The sequence below is a fragment of the Dendropsophus ebraccatus genome, chromosome 9 (genome assembly GCF_027789765.1).
Source record: "Dendropsophus ebraccatus isolate aDenEbr1 chromosome 9, aDenEbr1.pat, whole genome shotgun sequence".
NCBI lineage: Eukaryota > Metazoa > Chordata > Amphibia > Anura > Hylidae > Dendropsophus > Dendropsophus ebraccatus.
This window is the reverse complement of record NC_091462.1, coordinates 49118359-49138991: the sequence shown is the minus strand read 5'-3', so window position 1 is coordinate 49138991 and position 20633 is coordinate 49118359. Positions and strand designations below refer to the sequence as shown.

The following is a 20633-nucleotide window of genomic DNA, read 5'->3' as shown; positions in this document are numbered from 1 at the left end:
CTAAAATGCAAAGGGAACATGTATTTTACAAGATCCATGAATACTCAGCTTATCGAGATGGAGCAGAGTTAAAGTTGGACACCAAGATGATTCGCTGGATTTGAGTCATTTCTACATTTTAGTAATTAAAGGGAACCTGTCATGGTGAAAATACAGCCCAATCTGCAAGCATCATGTTATAGAGGAAAAGGTGCAGAGTAGTTTGGTATATAAAGATTTTGTATATCATTTATATATCTAAGGCCTTCTTCACATAACCATATATTTCTATTCATATACTATATGTTATTATGGATCGTATGGATCTTATCTCATTATAGAACCTATTGATTTCTGTAGGGCAATGAGCACAACCATTTTTTTTTGTTCAGGTTCCATATATTTTGTAGTACTTGCACTTATACGGTCCATATTTGCAGAATGGAATTCATCTGTATATAGTGGTATTTTACCTGTATACTGTATGTCTGTTTTTTGTGGATTATTTCCCTGGTAACTCCTTCGAATCCCAGGAGTTGGGACAGGCTTGTGACATCATTCTACAAATAACATTTTTATTTGAAGACACTTCCCTTATTTTTTTTTATTAAACACACTTTCCTTATTATTATTATTATTATTATTATTATTATTATTATTATTATTATTATTATTTTTATTTTTTGTAGATCCACAAATTTGCATTGGACTGCATTTCAGTGCGACAAGTTCCCTTTAACTTTTTAGTATTCTTAACTTTGGCCCCTATGACACGGTGCAATAATCTGCAGAATCAGGCTGATCTGGCAGATTATTGCTCCATGTAATAAAGACAGTAATCAGTCGAAGAAACAATCATCGGCTGATCTTTGTTGTTTAAACCTGCTTATAAGTCATCTTCTGCCATCTGTGCATCGCTATGCATACTGGTGTGTGGCTGATGGTCTTTACTTACCTGTTCTTCCCCTGTGTCCTGCAGCCTTTACCTGTGTTCCCTGCTCACCGCTAATGCTTCTGGCCGGTCTCTTCAGTGACAGGCTGCTCAGCCAATCACTGGCTGTTATGCTGTCTCATCTTAGCCAGTGATTGGCTGAGCGGCCTGTCACTGAAGAGATGGAACCAGAAGCATCAGCGGTGAGCAGGGAACACAGGCAAAGGTTGAAGGCTGAATGGTAAGCATTTACATTATTATTTTTTAGGTAAAAAGCAAGGGCTGCACGGACATCACTAACAATATATATACAGCCCTTGCTGCACAATTATCGAGCCCTGTATCGGTGCAGTAAGCGAACACCAATCTAGCAGATTGGTCCCGCTTACTGTGAGGAGTTGGGTCGTTTACTATGGCCCTTACTAATCCTTTTCTTTTGAATCACCATTGGTCTCTTGCATCCCCCACCACTCCTTGTTTTACTGGAAAATGGTTGATGTGTCACCTATAAAAATAAAAAAAACACTGCTGGTGGATATGATGTTTTGAAGCTATGTCATCATACATCATTAGAAAAATGGATTGGTTGGATATGAGACATGAGGCAAGGAAACAGAAAAGAATGAGTTACTTTATTAAAAAGGTGATAATTTTTTATTTAAGTCTTAGACAACCTTATGTAAATTTAGGTAGGAAAAAAAAGCTTCAAAAATTTATATAGTGACCCTTTGCGAAAGACTGTGGATAACACATCTGCCAGATGAGGCATACTCAGCTCTGTGTTACATGTTCAAACTGCTATAGACTGCATTGTGTTTGATGCTGTTTTACGTAAGACCTCTGACACACTGCTGCTGCTGTCCTAACTCTTCTCCTATGTACAGATGACGACAGGAGCATTATGACTGAGGCAATAGAACCCATTCCTAAGGAGGAGAAGGTAGAGCGTGAAATACAGAAGGTTCCTGTTGAAAGATACAGGAAAGACAAGACTTTCAAGACTGGCCGGGGTCGTATGTCTACTCCTGAAAGAAAAATAAGTAAAAGAGAGCCTAGTGCAACTTCCAGAGATGAAGTGAGAAGGAAAAAAGGTCCATCACTTACTCTTATACATCCAAGTACAGCTTGGCGACACAGCCAGGGAACCTAAACATTGTAGACCATAAAACTAATGCTTACTAGCTCTGTGTAACTTCCCTGACTCTGTGCTTCTTTCTTTTTCTTTTTATTTTCCCTGTCTATAGCAGTTCTTAAGAAAGCAGAAATTGGTAAAAAATCAGACGCTCAGCCCCACTCTCCCTCCAGGAAAGTAATTTTAAAACCTGCGGTCAAGCAGTCTAGACCGGCCCATCAGGCCTGCGTGAGGAGGAAGCCGGCAGGTGACTGCTTTGTTCAGTTTTTTGCAAATGTGGCTGGCAAACATTGTTTTGGTTGGTTTCATGTTATGTGGCTTGCAGATTTCATCCCTGCAGACTTTCTTCTCTTTTTTTTTTTCTTTTTTTTTTTTCTATCCCATTGAAGAAATTCCAGAATTCCATTATAATGAAATTCCATGTCAGAGGCTTGCAAACATTTTATTTTATGTTGCTTCTTATTTAGTTTTCTATTCTATTTGTTTATTTATGGATTCTTGTTCATTTCTTTGCAGAAACTCATGATCACATTCGCTTGCGAGAGCCATAAGCGTGCATTGGTTGTATCTTGGCATAGTGACTTAGTGCTTTCTTAGAAGTTTGTATATCCATGTCTCTGTTCTGGTGGAAACTTCATGATCGATTGCAACCATGGTACACATTTCCATTGATTTGCCTCCGTCTCATACATTAACTACATCAAATCTTCGCTATTTGTAGAGATTAGTGCGTGGAAACTGTTGGTGTCTTTAGCATAAATATCTTGTAAATGCATGTTCATGTCCGTTCTTCCTACTTCCAGGCGAAGGCTGGTAAAAGGAAAATAGGGTTACTTGAAGGACATTCAGATCTTGTCTTATAAAGGTTTTATACAACTAGATATCAAAGCCAATTATCCAGTCTCTTGCCCAAAATTAACCCACATTGGCCACTGAGTATGAAGGCTGTACCCAACATTCTGGAACATTCTGGAGAGGACAACAACTTTGTTATACTTAGAACATGGCCTAATGTGACTCAGAGATTTCATGAACATCAAAGAAAGAAGTCATGCTTTCCCTTGTAAGCAAGTGGTCTTACTACCTCCTAATAGAAAACTTTTTCTGCATACTAGGTGAATGGAGTCAGAAGCAGACAGCTTCATACATGGCCCAAAATTAACTGTCTGTCTGGGACAAAAAAAAGTGGCGCATAACCAATCACACTTCAGATTTTGTTTCTCCGAATGAGCGATGATTGGTTGCTGAGACATTGATTGCCTACCCTTAGGAGAGGCCATCAAAAAAAAAAAAAAAAGAAGGCTCATGGAAAATCCCTTTAAACATTGTTTAGACTTGCAGCTTTATATATTTAGTTTTCAGATATACTTTATTTTTTAAGAACTAAACTTTCTTTTGCCAACCTAAAAGTTTTTATGAGCCAGAAAAAAAACATTTATCTACAATTTCCCCAGTGGTTCATTGTTCTGAATGACCATTCTACAGTTCATTCAGGAAAGTGGATTGGCAGAAGATTGCATCGGTTCTAGTCTAAGTAAATCATCATGTAATTTTATATTGTGGCACTGATTTCCTCTTCAAGATATCAGTATTAACTCTTTTCAGCATGAAAAATTAGACAAAGAATTAACAACTGACAAAGGGTAAAAACACATTCCTGTTTTCCGTTTGTCTAGCTGGTGGCTATAGTAACATTGTGTGCTTACCAGAGCTGTGCTTCCCAAGTTACTATTCAGTAAGTGGTCACTAATCATTGGTGACTGGTCATTAGAGCTGACTGATCCAGGTAACTACAGTAGTTCCAGGCAGTTGTGAGCTCTTCCTGAGTAGTAATAGTAAAATAATGAAGTGGTTATTCTCACTGGTGAGTGTCACAAACAGAGAGCATATGTCTGAAACTTGGTCACTACATCTTTTTGCAGAAGCCCAGCGACATATACGTAAGGCATGTGCCCAGAATCTTGATTCTGCACCTTTTTATGAGTTACACATTACTATACCAACTTTAAGGTTTTCACTGCCGTTTGTATGCATGTTCCTGTAATTTACACTTTTTGTGACCTAAATCTGGATTTGTACAAGAATAAATAACTATGGTATACATAAGGTAGTATATTCATATTCTATACTGAAATTAGTGGTAGTTGATAGTGAGGACATTACAAAAGAAACCCAGATCTCCTCCTGGTGGTTCCATAATAATAAAATATATATATTATAACCATTAAGTTTCTCTTTTCCTTTTTTTCCTGATGACAACAGGGGGTGAATCCCATCAAACACCTAGTGCTCTTCGGCAGACAAAGGACAGAATTCCTGTGAGTAAAGGATTTATTTTCTCTATTTGTATGTGGCCTTATTAGAGTTAGTATTTAAAGGGGATCTGTCATGCTAACAGTGCAGTCCAGTCCAGTGTAGGAGAAGGCAAGTAAATTAGTGAGAAAGTAGTTTTGTGAGAAATGTTCGAGGATAACTTGTCATTTATTATTGTAAGTCAAGTGGGTGGACCTAATTTATCAACAGCTGTCAATCATTTAGTAGGATTGCCTACTTGACCACTTATGGTGCGTTTACACACACAGATTTATCTGACAGATTTCTGAAGCCAAAGCCAGGAATGAATTGGAAAAAAGGAGAAATCTCAGTCATTGCTTTATGACCTGTTCTAAGTTTATAGTCTGTTCCTGGACTTAGCTTAAAAAATCTGTCAGATAAATCTGTCTGCACCATTAGCCCAGAATGGGCTATCAATTAAGGGCAGTGGGGTAGGGAGAAGCCAGGGACTACTTAGGGCCTTAAAGCCCAACTCCCTGCAGCATTTCAGAGTGAATTATACACCATTGTAACGCCTCAAGCACAAATGCAAAATGATAGGGGCAGAAAAGAGTGGTTGAGGAAAGAGCACTGCTTTCAAATGTTTATGAGTCCACTGTATTCTTTGATTTGGGCCAAATGGCACAACTCTTCTTCTTTTTGTGCCATTTGGGCTAATAGAAGGGAGTAGATCTGTCTCCAAACAGTGAGTACAGTATGTAGTCAGACACTTGTATTCTGTCAGACTACCTTCATCTTTGTTGTCTTCTCCTAGGATGGAGTAACCAAGAGCCCAGAGAAACGTTCCTCTCTACCTAGACCTTCTTCAATCCACCCAACTAGGAAAATTATCCCTATAGATAAAGAAGAGAACTCTTTGTCCACCAGCACATCCTCTGTGAGACGCACCACAAGTATGTCCATAAATGTTTGCATTTTAAAGAAGATTTTACTATACTAATGAATTAGTTTTAGTATGTAAGTCGCAAGTACCAGGATAAAAATTATAGGCTTTTACCAAATGGTTATATTGGGAAAGGTGTGTGTGTGTGTGTGTGTTTGGGATGGGGGGGGGGATGGTAAAAATAAATAAGTAAATGTTTTTCTTTACTATCAATTGTATAGGATCTGAGCCAATCTGGAGTCGAACAGGAAAAAGTGGAACATCTACTCCTACCACACCTGGATCCACAGCTATTACCCCAGGAACACCACCAAGCTACGCTTCCCGAACTCCTGGTACACCTGGCACACCAAGTTATTCACGTACACCCCGCACTCCAGGAACTCCAAAATCTGCAATGTATGTAGCCTCTGAGAAGAAAATTGCCATTCTGCGAACACCGCCCAAGTCTCCTGCTGCCCTCAAACAGATGCGAGTTATGTCTCAACCCCTGCCAGACTTGAAGAATGTAAAGTCTAAGATTGGATCTATAGACAACATTAAGTATCAGCCTAAAGGTGGACAGGTAAGAAGATCCACAATAGAGAGTATGGCCACCACACATAGTGGTAAGTTGGATGAGTCTAATAGTTTGCAACATACATGTTTGAATCCTATTTTACCTACATGTAATGGATTATAACTGGCACTTCACACAGTTCAACATGTTTAACACATGCTAAAATTTACTTTACTGAAATTTTTATTTTATCTGCTACAAATACATCATAGAACAAAACCTCCAGTGTTTTCTAGTTCCTATGCAACACAAATATTTTGGCTTGCACCAGATAATCTCTTGATGTTGAGAACTTAGACAATAGATTTACAAAAAGGAAGAAAGATCTTTATTACACTGCACATTATTGAGGAGGAAACCAGTACCTACCTCTCAATTCAGCACTCGCTTCTTCCTTGTTTCCCGCTCACTTCCTGTGCTATTACACGTGCAGACAGGGAGCGGGTGGAGTGAAAGGATCCACGGGGAGCAGCTGGAGGGGGTGCCTGGACGATTCTTAGATCCGCCAGCTATCTAATTATCTGGGGACCTCCCATTTCTTACTTAACAGCAGATTTCTGGGGAGGGAAGGATCAAGATAAGCTGCCATAAAAGGATTAGGGCAGCCGCTTCCCCTCCTCTCTCCACTAAAAAGGCATACACGCTCAGTAAAGCGGTGTATATGTATATGCTGCTGTATTTTTTTATTTTTTGCCTAATAGGCTTTATGAATTGTATAGCCAGCTTAATAACAAAAAAGCCTGATTGTGGAACTATAAAAAAAATGTAAATAATTGATAGGGGGAATCTCATTTAAAAGGAATCTTCAAAGTCTATATGGCTAAAAAAAATAAGGAGCATCTATGTAGATTCATGGAACTACTTATTTTGCCTTGGTCATGAGTTAACACTTTTTTTCTATACTGGTAGCCACAAAGATTAACATTTACATCAGCATTATCCTCCTGAGGGATATCAGTTGAAAAAAAATTCTAGAATTGTAAATACTGCTCGGGATATATCACAAGGTACAGTGGGGGGAAAAAGTATTTAGTCAGTCACCAATAGTGCAAGTTCTCCCACTTAAAAAGATGAGAGGCGTCTGTAATTTACATCATAGGTAGACCACAACTATGAGAGACAAAATGAGAAAACAAATCACGAAAATCACATTGTCTGATTTTGTAAGAATTTATTTGCAAATTATGGTGGAAAATAAGTATTTGGTCACCTACAAACAATCAAGATTTCTGGCTCTCACAGACCTGTAACTTCTTCTTTAAGAGTCTCCTCTTTCCTCCACTCATTACCTGTAGTAATGGCACCTGTTTAAACTTGTTATCAGTATAAAAAGACACCTGTGCACACCCTCAAACAGTCAGACTCCAAACTCCACTATGGTGAAGACCAAAGAGCTGTCAAAGGACACCAGAAACAAAATTGTAGCCCTGCACCAGGCTGGGAAGACTGAATCTGCAATTGGTAACCAGCTTGGAGTGAAGAAATCAACTGTGGGAGCAATAAATAGAAAATGGAAGACATACAAGACCACTGATAATCTCCCTCGATCTGGGGCTCCACGCAAAATCTCACCCCGTGGGGTCAAAATGATCACAAGAACGGTGAGCAAAAATCCCAGAACCACGCGGGGGGACCAAGTGAATGAACTGCAGAGAGCTGGGACCAATGTAACAAAGCTTACCATCAGTAACACACTACGCCGCCAGGGACTCAGATCCTGCAGTGCCAGATGTGTCCCACTGCTTAAGCCAGTACATGTCCGGGCACGTCTGAAGTTTGCTAGAGAGCATTTGGATGATCCAGAAGAGTATTGGGAGAATGTCCTATGGTCTGATGAAACCAAAACGTTTGACCTCTGTCATTGCCAACAAAGGATATATAACAAAGTATTGAGATGAAATTTTGTTACTGACCAAATACATATTTTCCACCATAATTTGTTTTCTCATTTTGTCTCCCATAGTTGAGGTCTACATATGGTGTCAATTACAGGCCTCTCTCATCTTTTTAAGTGGTGGAACTTGCACTATTGGTGACTGACTAAATACTTTTTTTCCCCACTGTATAACTCTGTATCGTATATACAAATTTGTTCAGGTTTAAATGCAGAATTTTTTTTAGTCTTAACAAAGGGCCTTAAAGAGATATGGTGAACTTACACATAAAGACCACACAAAAGCTCTAAAAGCACAAAAAAAAAAAGGTCAGAGGTGGAGTTTTAGAGCTTGTGAAGCTATACTATAGCTTAGAGTCACTTTAGAAATAAAAACACCAAAGTGCAGTTTTCTTGGGATATAGGAGTTCTGATATGGGCATTCATGCTGCGGGCATGGTGCTGCCTGAAGCTTTTACAAATAGACCGTCTGCTGCCTTCCACTTATCTGGGTAACTGGCATATCTTCATAAGAGGTAGGATGCAGAATCCAGTCGATGAGACTCCTGAATCCACTAAATTTCTCCTAGAATCACCGACTGGATTCCACATCCAACATATCCTATATTGTAGTTTACCACAATAACTGATTTCAGGGGATTCATTTTATATTGTCTTCTGAAACAATACATTACGAATCATTAGATCAGTTTCTATGCACACTGTAATCACTGATCACCACAGGGTCCACCCCCTTCTAGACCCTCTTTGTAGAGGGCTTACCAAAGTGCGCTGGCATGGATTCCAGACTGTGACACTTCAGCAGTGTGGCCTCACCTCCTTGACACTTGACAGAGAAATAAAAAAATTTTATAACCTGGCCATCCACCATTAGCCCCAGGGAAGATACAGTTTGCTTTTCTACTCTAACAGCTATCCAATGGTGTCAGCTAAGTAATACACAGTGAGTGAAGCACAAATTCACCAATATTTGTGCATTATAGAAAGCATAGGATAGAAATGTGTGGATTGCTTTCTATGTTTAGGGCCACCCATTGGTAGCAGTAAGTAGTTTGCTGCTACCTCTTCTCATTAGAACACGCTTACTCTGCCTCCTGTTCCTTTTAGGTTAAAATCATAAGTGAGAAGATTGATTATAGTGCTGTTCAGTCTCGTTGTGGTTCCAAGGATAACATCACTCATAATGCTGGGGGAGGTGAAGTAAGTAAGGGCTCACTTTATGATGGAATCTCCTCCAACACTTCCTTGGTGCTCCTTCTAAAGGTCCTTTAAGGCTTCACACTTTTTTTTACCACGTCTAACCTTTACGCACCTGTTCTGTCTTTGTCTGTTTCTTAAATGTTCACCCATGCACATGAAGTAGCTATCAGCTGTCAGCAGTCTCCCCCCATACACATGAGCGCTTGGGTTGACTAAGTGCTCATGTGTTGGAAAAAGAGGGGATAACCTGCTGCTAGACATCTAGCTTATCTCTTCAAGAACAAAAGGGTTGCAGTAGAAATACAATTTTTCCGATTTTTCTCTTCCCTGACATCATATGTCAAAGGAGAGTCAGGAGGCCGCCATACACATTAGACAGTCAGTTCGTCCTGATATCATGTTCAACCAACTTATTGTGTATGTGGACCTTTACAGCCTGGCCACATTAGCAGGATATTAGGTTAAAGATAATATCAGCATATATATCAAGCCGATAATAAAAATTTTTAGTGATTATTAGGTAATTTCTAGTTTTTTCTAAAATGAAACATGGCAACCTATGGCTTGCTAGAAAAATTACTGTCACTGTAATTTGTAAAAAAGTTTGACATGTCATAGAGACATGCCAAAGGTGTTGATCGGTCCAGGTCTAAGTGTTCAGACCGGTACCGATTGGGAAATGATTTTAATGGGGTAGTTTATTTCAAGAATGCCTCCTGATGTTATATCTGGCACAGGGATCAGAAGATCATCATGCATCTGGTATAAACCTAGTGAAACCACCTGTCATTAGACAATAACGCAGGATAGCATAAGGTGGCCACATATATCCCTTGTAGCCAACAAAAATAAGAGGCCATGGTCCCAATTAGTCTGCTAGATTAGCATATTTTCTTTCCAGTAGTTCTTAGGGTATGTTCACACTGAGTAAGTATGTGGGAATCCCGCCATGCTCAGTGTCCCACAGTGAATGAGAGGGTGCACGCTCCTCTGCAGCCGCCGCTCTCCGCTCAAAGAAGCATTTACTTATTGTCATATCTTCAAAATTGATTGACGCAGGGTGAAAAGAATTCCTTATTCCTGTTTTATTAACTTGTATTGTAACCTCTTCTTGCACATTAACCACTGTTGTATAAATTTAATGTAGCTACTTGCTTCACTACCTGCTACAACACTAACCTCTGTTTGTTCTCACTACCACTATAGCATGAAGCAAGTCTTTTTTTCAAATTATTCAGCAACTTCTTCCCTAATCCCATCCAGAGGTCATAATAATTTCGTTTCTATATATCTAACTTTATTTATTTGCTCTATCATTACAGATCCATATTGTTAGCAAGAAGATTGATCTTAGCCATGTAACATCAAAATGTGGATCCTTGAAGAACATTCGCCATAGGCCAGGTAAAGAGATCCCCATAACCATTCATTTTATTGTTCTGAATTTGTCAGAACTGTCCTGAATATTAAGAGACAGGTTGCATTTTAGACCCTGTGCCTTTGGCTCGGAGGTGGTAATATACTTGAGAAGAATGCTTTTAGGTAGAACCTAGTTAATATACCTGTTTTTCTCCAGTGGCTAAAATGTAACTTTTATTAGATATGATCAAAATGTAGACCCAAAAAGTGAAATAAAATGGGCAATTTATTTCATATCGCAGGAGTCTGTGTGCCGTTTGTAGCCAATACGGCAGTCACAGTATGTGCACTACAGATGATATTTGCCCCTCTGGAGAATTACCTGGCAAATAATTTTCCTAATAATTTATCCCAGTGGCTCAGACCGACCAATCATCTAACAGGCCTGTGTCTACAACACGTAAAAACATGTGGTGCAAATTATGTAAGCCAGTTTTAGGCCAAAGATTGTCCATGTATTAAAATATAGCTTTTAGGCTGCATTCACACTACGTATATTTCAGTCAGTATATTTCAGTCAGTATTGCAACCAAAACCAGGAGTGGATTAAAAACAGAGAAAGGATCTGTTCACACAATGATGAAATTGAGTGGATGTCCGCCATATAACAGTAAATAACGGCCATTATTTCAATATAACAGTCGTTGTTCTAAAATAACAGCAAATATTTGCCATTAAATGGCGGCCATCTACTCAATTTCAACATTGTGTGAACAGATCCTTTCTGTGTTTTTTATCCACTCCTGGTTTTGGTTGCAATACTGACTGAAATATACTGACTGAAATATACATATACTGACTGAAATATACGTAGTGTGAACGCAGCTTTAAGTTGTAAAGCCACCTGTGGACTATGTTCAAAGAAAATTAGCTGCTGCTTTAAAGCTGAAAATATGGCCCATAATACATAGCAATATACTGAATATTTGTGTTTTTTTATTTTTTGTAATCATAATATGGTGATGGTGAATATACGTGAGGAGTTCTGCTCAACTTCACACAGACAGAAAGAAGGGGCATGATGTAGCCCTCATTGAGCCATGGGCAGAGCAGTGTGTGAAGTTATTGTAACGGTAAAGTTGGCACAAGCGGGTGGATCACTGAGGAGTGCCAACGTACCTTCTCATAGGAGTGGAGTCTAAGGAGACCCTGGTGCTTACCAGAGCCTGACGCAAGGTCGTTATCCTCAGAGATGGCCACTGATGACCACCGACTCAAGGAAATAAAGGAGTCACCCTGTGGTCACACTTTAAAATACAATGTGAAGACATTGTTCAGACTGGATCTGAGCAGAGAACTAGGAATAGAAAAAGATCCAAGCGCCTTAAAGGTCGATAAGAAGCGAGGAAGTGGCAGATAGCCAGAAGCACAGACATGGTTGCTGACTAGAACAACACCAACAACTGAGCACAAAGGTCTGGAAGGGATGGCAATGAATGACCTAGGTCATCAGCCCAGAATTTTCTACAACTTGTGTGCCGAGCCTTTAAATACAGGTGAATAGGTGTGTGCCTGCCACTAGAGGGAGCCCAATCCCTCAGGAATCCGTCTCAGCACAGTTGAGAAGCTGCCAGAAGACAAGTACATTGAAGAGCAGAAGAATGAAGAGATGACCAAAGCACAGAGTGCAGATACAGGATAACGGATACGACCATGTGCCTTCACCGTCATGCTTAGATTGGAGGATTTAGCAGCCGATTAGTTGATCATCTAACTTAATGCCTGCAAGAGAACATATCATCAGCATAAACTGACGTTTGACAAGTGTTTTATATTTTCTCACACTTAGATAATACATCAATATTTTAAACACAACCACAAGAGACCAATTTCTGCTTAGATTCTTTTTCAGCAGAGATAAATTGACTGACACGGCACTTGCACTATAGCACTATGGTGATTTTCAGCCTTATACCGGCAAGACAGCTTGCACTTAAAAGCAAAATGAATAGATACTTTGTGGTTTAGCTGTCAGCTATGTTAGTAAAGAAAGAAATGTATTGAGGTAATTTAGAGCACTCTAGAGACTCAAGTTACCAGGCTAAACCGCAACAACATACATTTTATTTAAGCGTTCTACATTGGTCAATTATCTTTATAGGCCTCTAGTTTTTGAGCAACCGTAACAATATTAGGGCAATAAGAGTAAAAGAGATCACTTGTAAAGGGTAAAGCTATCATTAGTGGGTGATCTACAAAATCATTATTGCCGGCTTCCATAGTAAAGTAAATGTAAAGGGTTGCCCAGTGGTTGTAATATTAAGTAAAATTGACAACATCAGTTTAAGAAGCTCATTTGAAGGTAACAACCAATTTAAATACAACCTTAAAAATACTTAACAGAGTTATCCAGCCTGTAAAAATGAATGGCCTATCCTCCAGTAGTAGATGTACAGTGGTCCAACTCCTCGCATCCTCACCAAAGGTGTTTGAAGGGACTGTAGAGTTAACTTGGATGACACAACACTGCAGAGGTACCGTGTGAGACAAAAGGAGGTTGGCTTTGCCGACACGTGATGCTTGAAACATGTTCCTGCCCCTCTCTAGTTTCGGAAAGGTATATTTCCGAAATGGCCAGAGGGAGGAAGTGGAACGCTGAGTTGCAGAACAGGTAGGACCTGTTCTACTCCCTGGACATCCCCTTTAACTGTTTGTTTTATGCTGGTAACCAGATATTTTGTAACAGACTCCGTTTTTTTAGCTACATGAAATTCCAGTGATACATGATTAACCCTAAAACGTATGTCAATAAGGTAATCTTAAATTTTTACTATATTTTGCACAGGTGGTGGCCATGTCAAGATTGAGAGTGTTAAACTGGATTTCAAAGAAAAAGCCCACGCTAAGGTTGGCTCGCTAGATAATGCTCATCACATGCCTGGTGGTGGAAATATCAAGGTGAGAGGTTAACATTTTTATTGCTCCCTAACATTTGTGCCTTTGGACTTTCAGGACGTGTTCACACACTGTAAAATAAAGGTAAATAGGGCTTAATTGAAGTCAGCAAATTGGGAAGCAGTGCACACATTGTATGCAATAACAACCGTACTTGAGTATGACTGTCCATGTAACGAGCTGTTTTTGCAACATACGGCTGTATTTTTTACATCTCTTCACACATTGTTTTATTTTTACTCAAAATTATGGTTGCATTCAGCTTTTATTTTACTGTGTGTGTGAATCTTGCCATAAGCCATGTAGAAATTAAAGCTGATTAAAGTTATCAAGTTAACTATTAACAAAACTGATTTTTTTTGTCCTGTGAAATAGAAGAAGAAAATTTTTTTTCTAACCAAGTGATTACAGAATTAGGGTAGGTTCACACTATGGAATAGGTAAAGAATTTGCAACCCGAACTCCGCCCAAATATTTAACATGCACTTAATTGCACTTGAGCAATCACATTGAATCAGTGGGACAGGTGGAACTTCAAGCGGCATCCACAGGATTCCATTTGAAATTCCTTGCCGATTCCATAGTGTGAACATACCCTTATAGACTGAAATAAAGTTATCCATGTTTAAAACTTTTGTTCAGGAAAGATCTTTATCTACAAATGTTCTGAGGGCATTGCCAGAATGATTGTTCTGTACTCTTTAATTGTGGTCATTGATCATATATGGCCAGTTTGAAAGACTGTAATGGGTAATACGGACTCATTATTTGTTTAATGGTTGTTCAACCATCAGTCTATTTGTGTCCAATGTGTCCTCTTTCTACGAATGGGAGAATATTGTATAGGTTTTTATCAACCCGTAGAAACATTTTTAGACTCCTCTTAAACATTTTAAAATACATATATAATTTTTGGTAAATGCAACATGTTATTTCCATTTCTCTTCTTATTCCTTGGTTGAACCTGGTAGGCATAAGTCTTTTTCAACCTTATTCTCTATAGATAAAGCTTCAACCGTTAGGCTATGTTCCCACAGGGTATCTTTTCGTAAAAGAGAAAGATGATCTTTTCAGAGACCGGTCGTTCCGTGACCCGGCCGGGACACAGAACGGCCGGTCAAATACGCTATGTGAACATAGCCTTAGACTGTGATCAGACTTCGTGTCTTACATCAATTTGACTAGAGCAATATAAAGGGCAAAACTCTAGAAGTTACCTCTTCTACATGTAGTTAATAGCATAGTAAGAAAAAATATATCTAGCTCCCAGTACAAACATTACTTAATATACTATTGGACCAAAGGGGTAGTTTATGTGTCTCCCTGAGGATAGTGCTATAAAGATGTGTGAAGGCTCTGCTCAGGACTCCAGGAAGGAGAATCTGCAAAGCAGCTTTATAATACCAACTTTTGGAGGTAGCTTTTCCTCCAAGCATTGCCCAACTCCTTTAGGAAGCCTTAGAACATGACTGGGGATTTAGTAAGCCTTGGTTTACTAAACCCCAGTCATGTTCTAAGGCTTCTTAAAGGACTCAAACACTAACTTGAAAACTACCTCCAAAAGGTGGCATCAGAGAACTGCTTTGCATAATCGCCTTTTTGGATATTTTTATAAAACTGCTTTCAGAAATTAATATTGCAAACGTTGGACCTTAGCCCACAGGGTTTCCACTGAAACACAATGCCATTTGAATCAGTGTCCACAGTGGTATTGTCACCTTAGTCAATACATCTGTTTGTGTAACATATTGTCATTTTTGAGCTTTTGTGTGGAGTTAAAATAATTTTTTATGGTATAGAAAAGAGACCTCTGCCCTGCTGCATGGTAAACTGATGCCTTGTTAAAAACTATATCCTTTCTCTTTTTTGACAGATAGACAGCCAGAAATTGCATTTCCGAGAGCAAGCCAGAGCCAGAGTTGACCATGGTGCTGAAATAATCACACAGTCTCCAGGTCGTTCTAGCCTCGCCTCTCCACGGCGCCTCAGTAATGTGTCTTCTTCTGGAAGCATCAACTTGCTAGAATCACCACAGCTTGCAACTCTAGCAGAAGACGTCACTGCAGCTCTGGCCAAACAGGGCTTATGAATGTGTTATACTTTTAGCAGTGTATGAAGTTAATCTTAAAAAATAATAATATTAATAATGAAAATATTTACGCATGAGCTCTTGGCAGGATTTGGGCTCAAAGCAGGTGTCACATTCATTACTTTTCAGATCCTTTTACACTAGAAGCAAATATCACATAATGCCAAACCTATACACAAGTAGGTTGTTCATTGTATACATAATAATGCGAGTGAAGGTGACAGATTTACCCATTATGTTACTGGCAGTAAAAAAAAAAAAATAGGTTAAGTAGACAGATAGTAACTGGTCATACTTTGTCACGTTCCACAGGAAATAGAAGACCAAACATCACATATTAGGAAACTTTCCAAGCATCACCCAAGTCCTTATCACTGCTCTTGACTAGTCTTGCATGGAGCCCTACAATACTTGGTGTTATTTCAACATGTGCCTGCCAGCCACCCGAACAAAGTTTGCGTAAGAGCCATGTCCTGTTAGAGCGGCTGCTCATCTTCCTGTTCAGTTCAGATAGTGGTCAAGCTCTTTGTTCCATCAAATCCCCAATCCATATATGCTAACAAACTCATTGAAGCTTTCTGCTGTGCAAAAGACCGAGGTGCAACAGTATTTAATAAAGAAGACAAACACTCACCACCATCCAATATAAAAAGCAATTCTTGTTAGCGAACAGTCGGTCATGCTTGTACAATGGGAGAAATGCTCCCTATTGGAGGAGAGTGCTTTGTGAAAATGGGGAGCAGCATTGAAAGGGAGCAACTGTTAACATAACGCACTTATTTTATGACTAGTATCTGTATATTTAATGGTCTTTCAGCTACTAGATTGCCTGCTTTGCTTTGTAATATTGTGCATTGCAGACCTTCCAAGCGGCAGAGGCCACGAACAGAAAACTTTAGCTTTGTGCATAGGCAAACATTTCCAACACTTTTTTTCCACCCGTTTGATACAGTATTATTAATCTAGATGTATATATATTTCTCTGTGGCCATGTTTTCATCCATTCTCCCAAAACCTTTTCATATACTTGAAGAAAAAAATCCATTTCTTACTCACAGTATCTGTGTCTATTGCACCATTTGGTAAAGCAGTTTTAGGTAGGCATAATTTAATATTAGGAAAGCTTCCTTTTTTTCCTATGTAAAAAAAAAAATCAAAATTGAAAAAAAAAAGTGTGTACTTAAAGAAATTCCGATAAAACACAGCAACGCTCTGTAGCATGAAATTGCTCTGTCTGGGGTCTTAAGAAGCATTGGCTGTTTTGATTTCCCTTTCTAAGCTGGATTGCTCCGAAAAAATGAACTGTTTTTGTCGATGACTGCTTTTCTCTTGCTCCTCATTTCGAAAGGGCTGAAGTGTGAGTTGATTTTTAATTCTAAAGGTTCCCATTTTCTTTTCCATGTGCAAAAATCCAGTCGCAAAGTGTTGCTGATTTTTATTTTCTACTTGCTGAAGTTGAACATTACTTTGATTGTGGGTAGATATATAACAAGTGCTAATATTCCGAGATGGTAACTAGTGCACTCATTACTCTAATACATTACTTAGCAAAGGGCTAGTGAAGATTTACTACCAGAGAACCAAATTGTGGAGTCACACAAGATAGTAAATATTACACCACTTATTATCCATTCCGAAAGCTGAGACTAAAATGATTTGTCATCTTCAAACTTCTGTTGGTAGGATGTCCTCAAGGAATCCTGATGAAGAATACTTCTCTATACTTAGTATTAGGAAACTACAACAGTAAGTACAGGAATCGGAGAACAGACAATGTCTTTCTCTCATTCAAGGGTAAAGTAATTTATAGCAAGTCAAAATAAGAACCAAAGCTGAATTATTAGAAAACAATTATTTGCACAATATAAATCAATGGGGAGAGTGTAATAAATTCTGAGCTGAAAGGCTAGACATCTGAGATATAAGGTTAGAAGTTTGAGATAGGACTCATAGTCATCAATCAGACATCCAGGTACTATGATGTCATATGTAAATGATTTTACGCTGTCACTTTTTTAAAGTAAGGACCTTTTAGAAAGAAAATGAATTTCCAAAGCTGCATCCATGAATCAAAAATTGATTGCACTAAATAAGTTAACCTCACCCCATTTAAGTGCTGGAATACATTTCCAAAAATAAAATTCCAAATGTATATAGTCTTATTTGTCAAAATTAGACCAGTTTCTATAATAAAATAGAGCATTTGATGATGGACTCTTTTGAGCTGTTTGTTAGTGCCCATACTATTTTTGCCCACTCTTTTCTAAGTACAGACAGGTTTGATGATCTAGTCCCATTATGTAACCATTTTGCAGCAGTCAAGACTTAAGTAGGCCTCATGTATCACAAAAAGCTGCTGTTGGTAAGAAGGACAGTTTTGATATACGAGCTCCATTGTGTGTACAGTTTACAGCGCTAGAAGACTAATGGAGTTTACTTGGCCAGGAACCCTTGTAGAACTCTAATAATGTAGGTTGTTCTAGTTCTACTGTAGGCTTTACTACACAATTTATCTGTGAAGAGCAATGGGATCTGTATATGCAATTGGCAAAAAGGGCAACTATTATGTCACCTATGTACAGTACTCCCAAAGGAATAGAAGGGTTGCCAGTTCTTACAGTAGAGTTTTACTGCAAAACCAGTATAGTAGATTACCCTGCAGATGTTCTTTTACTGGGGGGTTAACCTTTTAGTTCTGTATATGGTCATAAAATGTTTTCATTTTCTACGTATGGTAGATGGTGTGTTACAATCTGGTTAATGCCTAAGGTCAGATGTACTAGCTGATGTGTGCAATGCAGTAGGTCAGTGTTTTATTACATGGTTCTGCAATTTTGCAGATGGTAGTTAAGGTAGTATGTTACGTCTGTGCTGCCCTATGTCTGGTTTTGCTGCCTGCAGCTTGTCCTATACCTCCCCAGTAGTCTTGAAAGCAGCATTGTGATACTGTTGCATTGTTTCCTGTTTGTCAGATCTTAGCAATGACAGAACAGTCATTTACAGGCCATTGGAGGACTTTTTTCTTTCCCTTTTTGCTTAGGACAAGACACTGACTTTATTGCTTCCGTTCTGGTTGATGAGCATCCTTTTGACAAATGAATTTTAAGACTTACAGGACATGGGTATGACATATAGTTTATAGCAATAACATACCTAAGGATATATGTCTGGTCTATAAAGCTACATTAGGGGCAAAATCACCCTGTATAAGAAATTAACACGTTCAATAGAACTGAGTATTGTTACTTCTCTACTTTGAAGGATCCTATTGTTTATAGGAGTGCCCCAATAATAAGCTGACCACAAGGGCCCAGTTATAATCGTCTAGTAGTATAAATAGAAGAGAAGGAGAAGGTACCATAAAATTACGTCAAACTTAGATTACCATTATGGTGCCTGGTACCACCCAGGGTGGACAAGCCTGTTCCCCTTTCACAGATGGGCCCTTCTTCATTATCGGGTGGCAGAAACTGGTAAAAGACTACCCTCTCCAGTGCATTTGCACTTTTAGCAGGGGAAATAACCTTGTCTGGACCTCATCTCTTCAAGGGCCCCATAGCAGCTGTTTAGGCTGCTTCTATATTTTGTAATCTCTTGGCTGTAATCTGTATGGAACATAACAGCTAACCTAACTGGGCCCTAAGTAGTCTTCTCTTAACTTAGAACTCCCAAATAGGGTATGGTTTTCTAAACCAGACAAGTCATTGAACATAGTTGATGAACCTAGTTATGTAAGAGTTAAAGATAGTACAGTGTACTGGTTTAGGAATCACAATGCTTTAGGACAGTGTTTGTGGCCAGTGGTGTCAAAGAGTTTGTAATTGTGTTTGCGGGCCAAATACCATTAAATGAGTCCATGGAGATGACAATCCAGTTTTAGCCATGTAAAGCGGAGGGCTTTAGAAAATTATTTATTTTTCGTGGTTAGGTACAGGGACTATTTGTACTTATCTTTCCTACTTTAATGGAAGTAGAAGACATTTGTAAATGATTTGTCTGCTCTGACTCATGGGCTCTATGAATGCTGGACACCCTACAAAATGAAATGCAAGCATATATTGCATCTGATATAAGCGCAATTTGATTTTAGAGTGAACATATATTTTAGTAGCAGACTACTTTGATAAAATTGTCAAAAAGTTTTGAAAAATTATGTAAATTTTAAGTCAACTAGATGATAATGCCTCTTAATATTCGAATGCCAACCATAGACTTACAGGGTAGGAAGTTGCAGTCTTTTATTATACTGTACCAAAAAAAAAAAGTTCAACTTTAGCAATGGAACAGAAAATTCAGTCCATCACTTCTGTCCTGGATTATGAGGGGTGTGATTTACAAACCTGTGCATTTACCTGATACCTTTTAAAGCCCGTAAACATAGGGAGGTGTTTATTGAATGGCTGGTGGTAGTTAGTTCATGTTTTTTCAATCCAATTTGCAATTGTATTTGTTGCTGTATAGTGATTGTTTTGCAAAATAAACCGCTTGTCATGGTCTGTATTCTTTTCCTTTCCTTTAACCATTTGCAAATTACAAAAAAATGTTCGACAATTAATTTCTTTAGGTGGTTCACGTTCTCTGTCAATTTAGTTCACACCATGACCTTCTGTATGCATGAGGACTGCATGTTTCTAATATAATGTAGGCATTCCCTGCTTAGATGTACAAAAGGCAATGAAATAAGCATGTTGTATAAATCTGTATGTAGCTAGCGCCTCCTAGTGATGGCCGCGTGCAACAAAATTATATACAGTAAGTTAAACTTACCTTCTATTTACAGGATAAGGAAGATCTAGAGGATCAGTGGGGGTCCATCTGATGGGATCCCAATTGATCCTGAGAATTTTCTATTGGGCTTCTAAAAATTGCTAAGCTTAGCACTTGGTAATTTTTGGAAGCCCCATTGATCTGTTACTTATCGACTACTTGTGGATAGTGGGATAATATTCTGAAATCACTTCTGGTCAGTGGTATACCTCCATAGTCCCTAACATATAACTAAACAGATTGCCATTTCACAGTTTATTGGATTACGTAGAGTCTACCTACCTTTGTTTCATAGAAAGACAGATGGAGGAGTAAACTATTATATTTGCAAAAGACTCCAGTATATGCAGTTTTATGCTATGTACCAAGGTGTGAAACATAATCCTAATTAAGGTCATGTTCCCATGTAGTAAGACACCGGCCGATCTTCTCTTTGGTGTCAGAGAAGATCATTCCGGCCGTTACTGCAGTACTGGCCGGATGATCTTCACTGCCGCTGAATTGGCATCCGAATTCCCTGCTGCACACAATGGAGCGTGGGGTCGGAGCTG

The 20633-nt window shown here is 38.8% G+C and overlaps 1 protein-coding gene across 16 annotated transcripts in view; it reads left to right on the top strand.

Moving 5' to 3' along the window:
• The window catches only part of MAP2 (microtubule associated protein 2), a 176007-nt gene extending 156196 nt beyond the window's left edge, over positions 1–19811 (top strand). For 10 of the 16 annotated variants that reach the window (XM_069983246.1, XM_069983251.1, XM_069983238.1 and 7 more), the window contains 9 exons: positions 1795–2001; positions 2155–2289; positions 4305–4360; positions 5131–5269; positions 5481–5824; positions 8820–8912; positions 10235–10316; positions 13117–13229; positions 15100–19811. In XM_069983246.1, the coding sequence (XP_069839347.1) occupies positions 1795–2001; positions 2155–2289; positions 4305–4360; positions 5131–5269; positions 5481–5824; positions 8820–8912; positions 10235–10316; positions 13117–13229; positions 15100–15315 (1385 nt within the window). In that variant the 3' untranslated portion in view covers positions 15316–19811. Of the gene's footprint in view, positions 1–1794; positions 2029–2154; positions 2290–2558; positions 2771–4304; positions 4361–5130; positions 5270–5480; positions 5825–8819; positions 8913–10234; positions 10317–13116; positions 13230–15099 lie in introns of those variants that run through there. The other 6 variants (XM_069983252.1, XM_069983245.1, XM_069983254.1 and 3 more) reach the window with 5 other exon arrangements.
• The last annotated feature ends 822 nt before the right edge of the window (positions 19812–20633 follow it).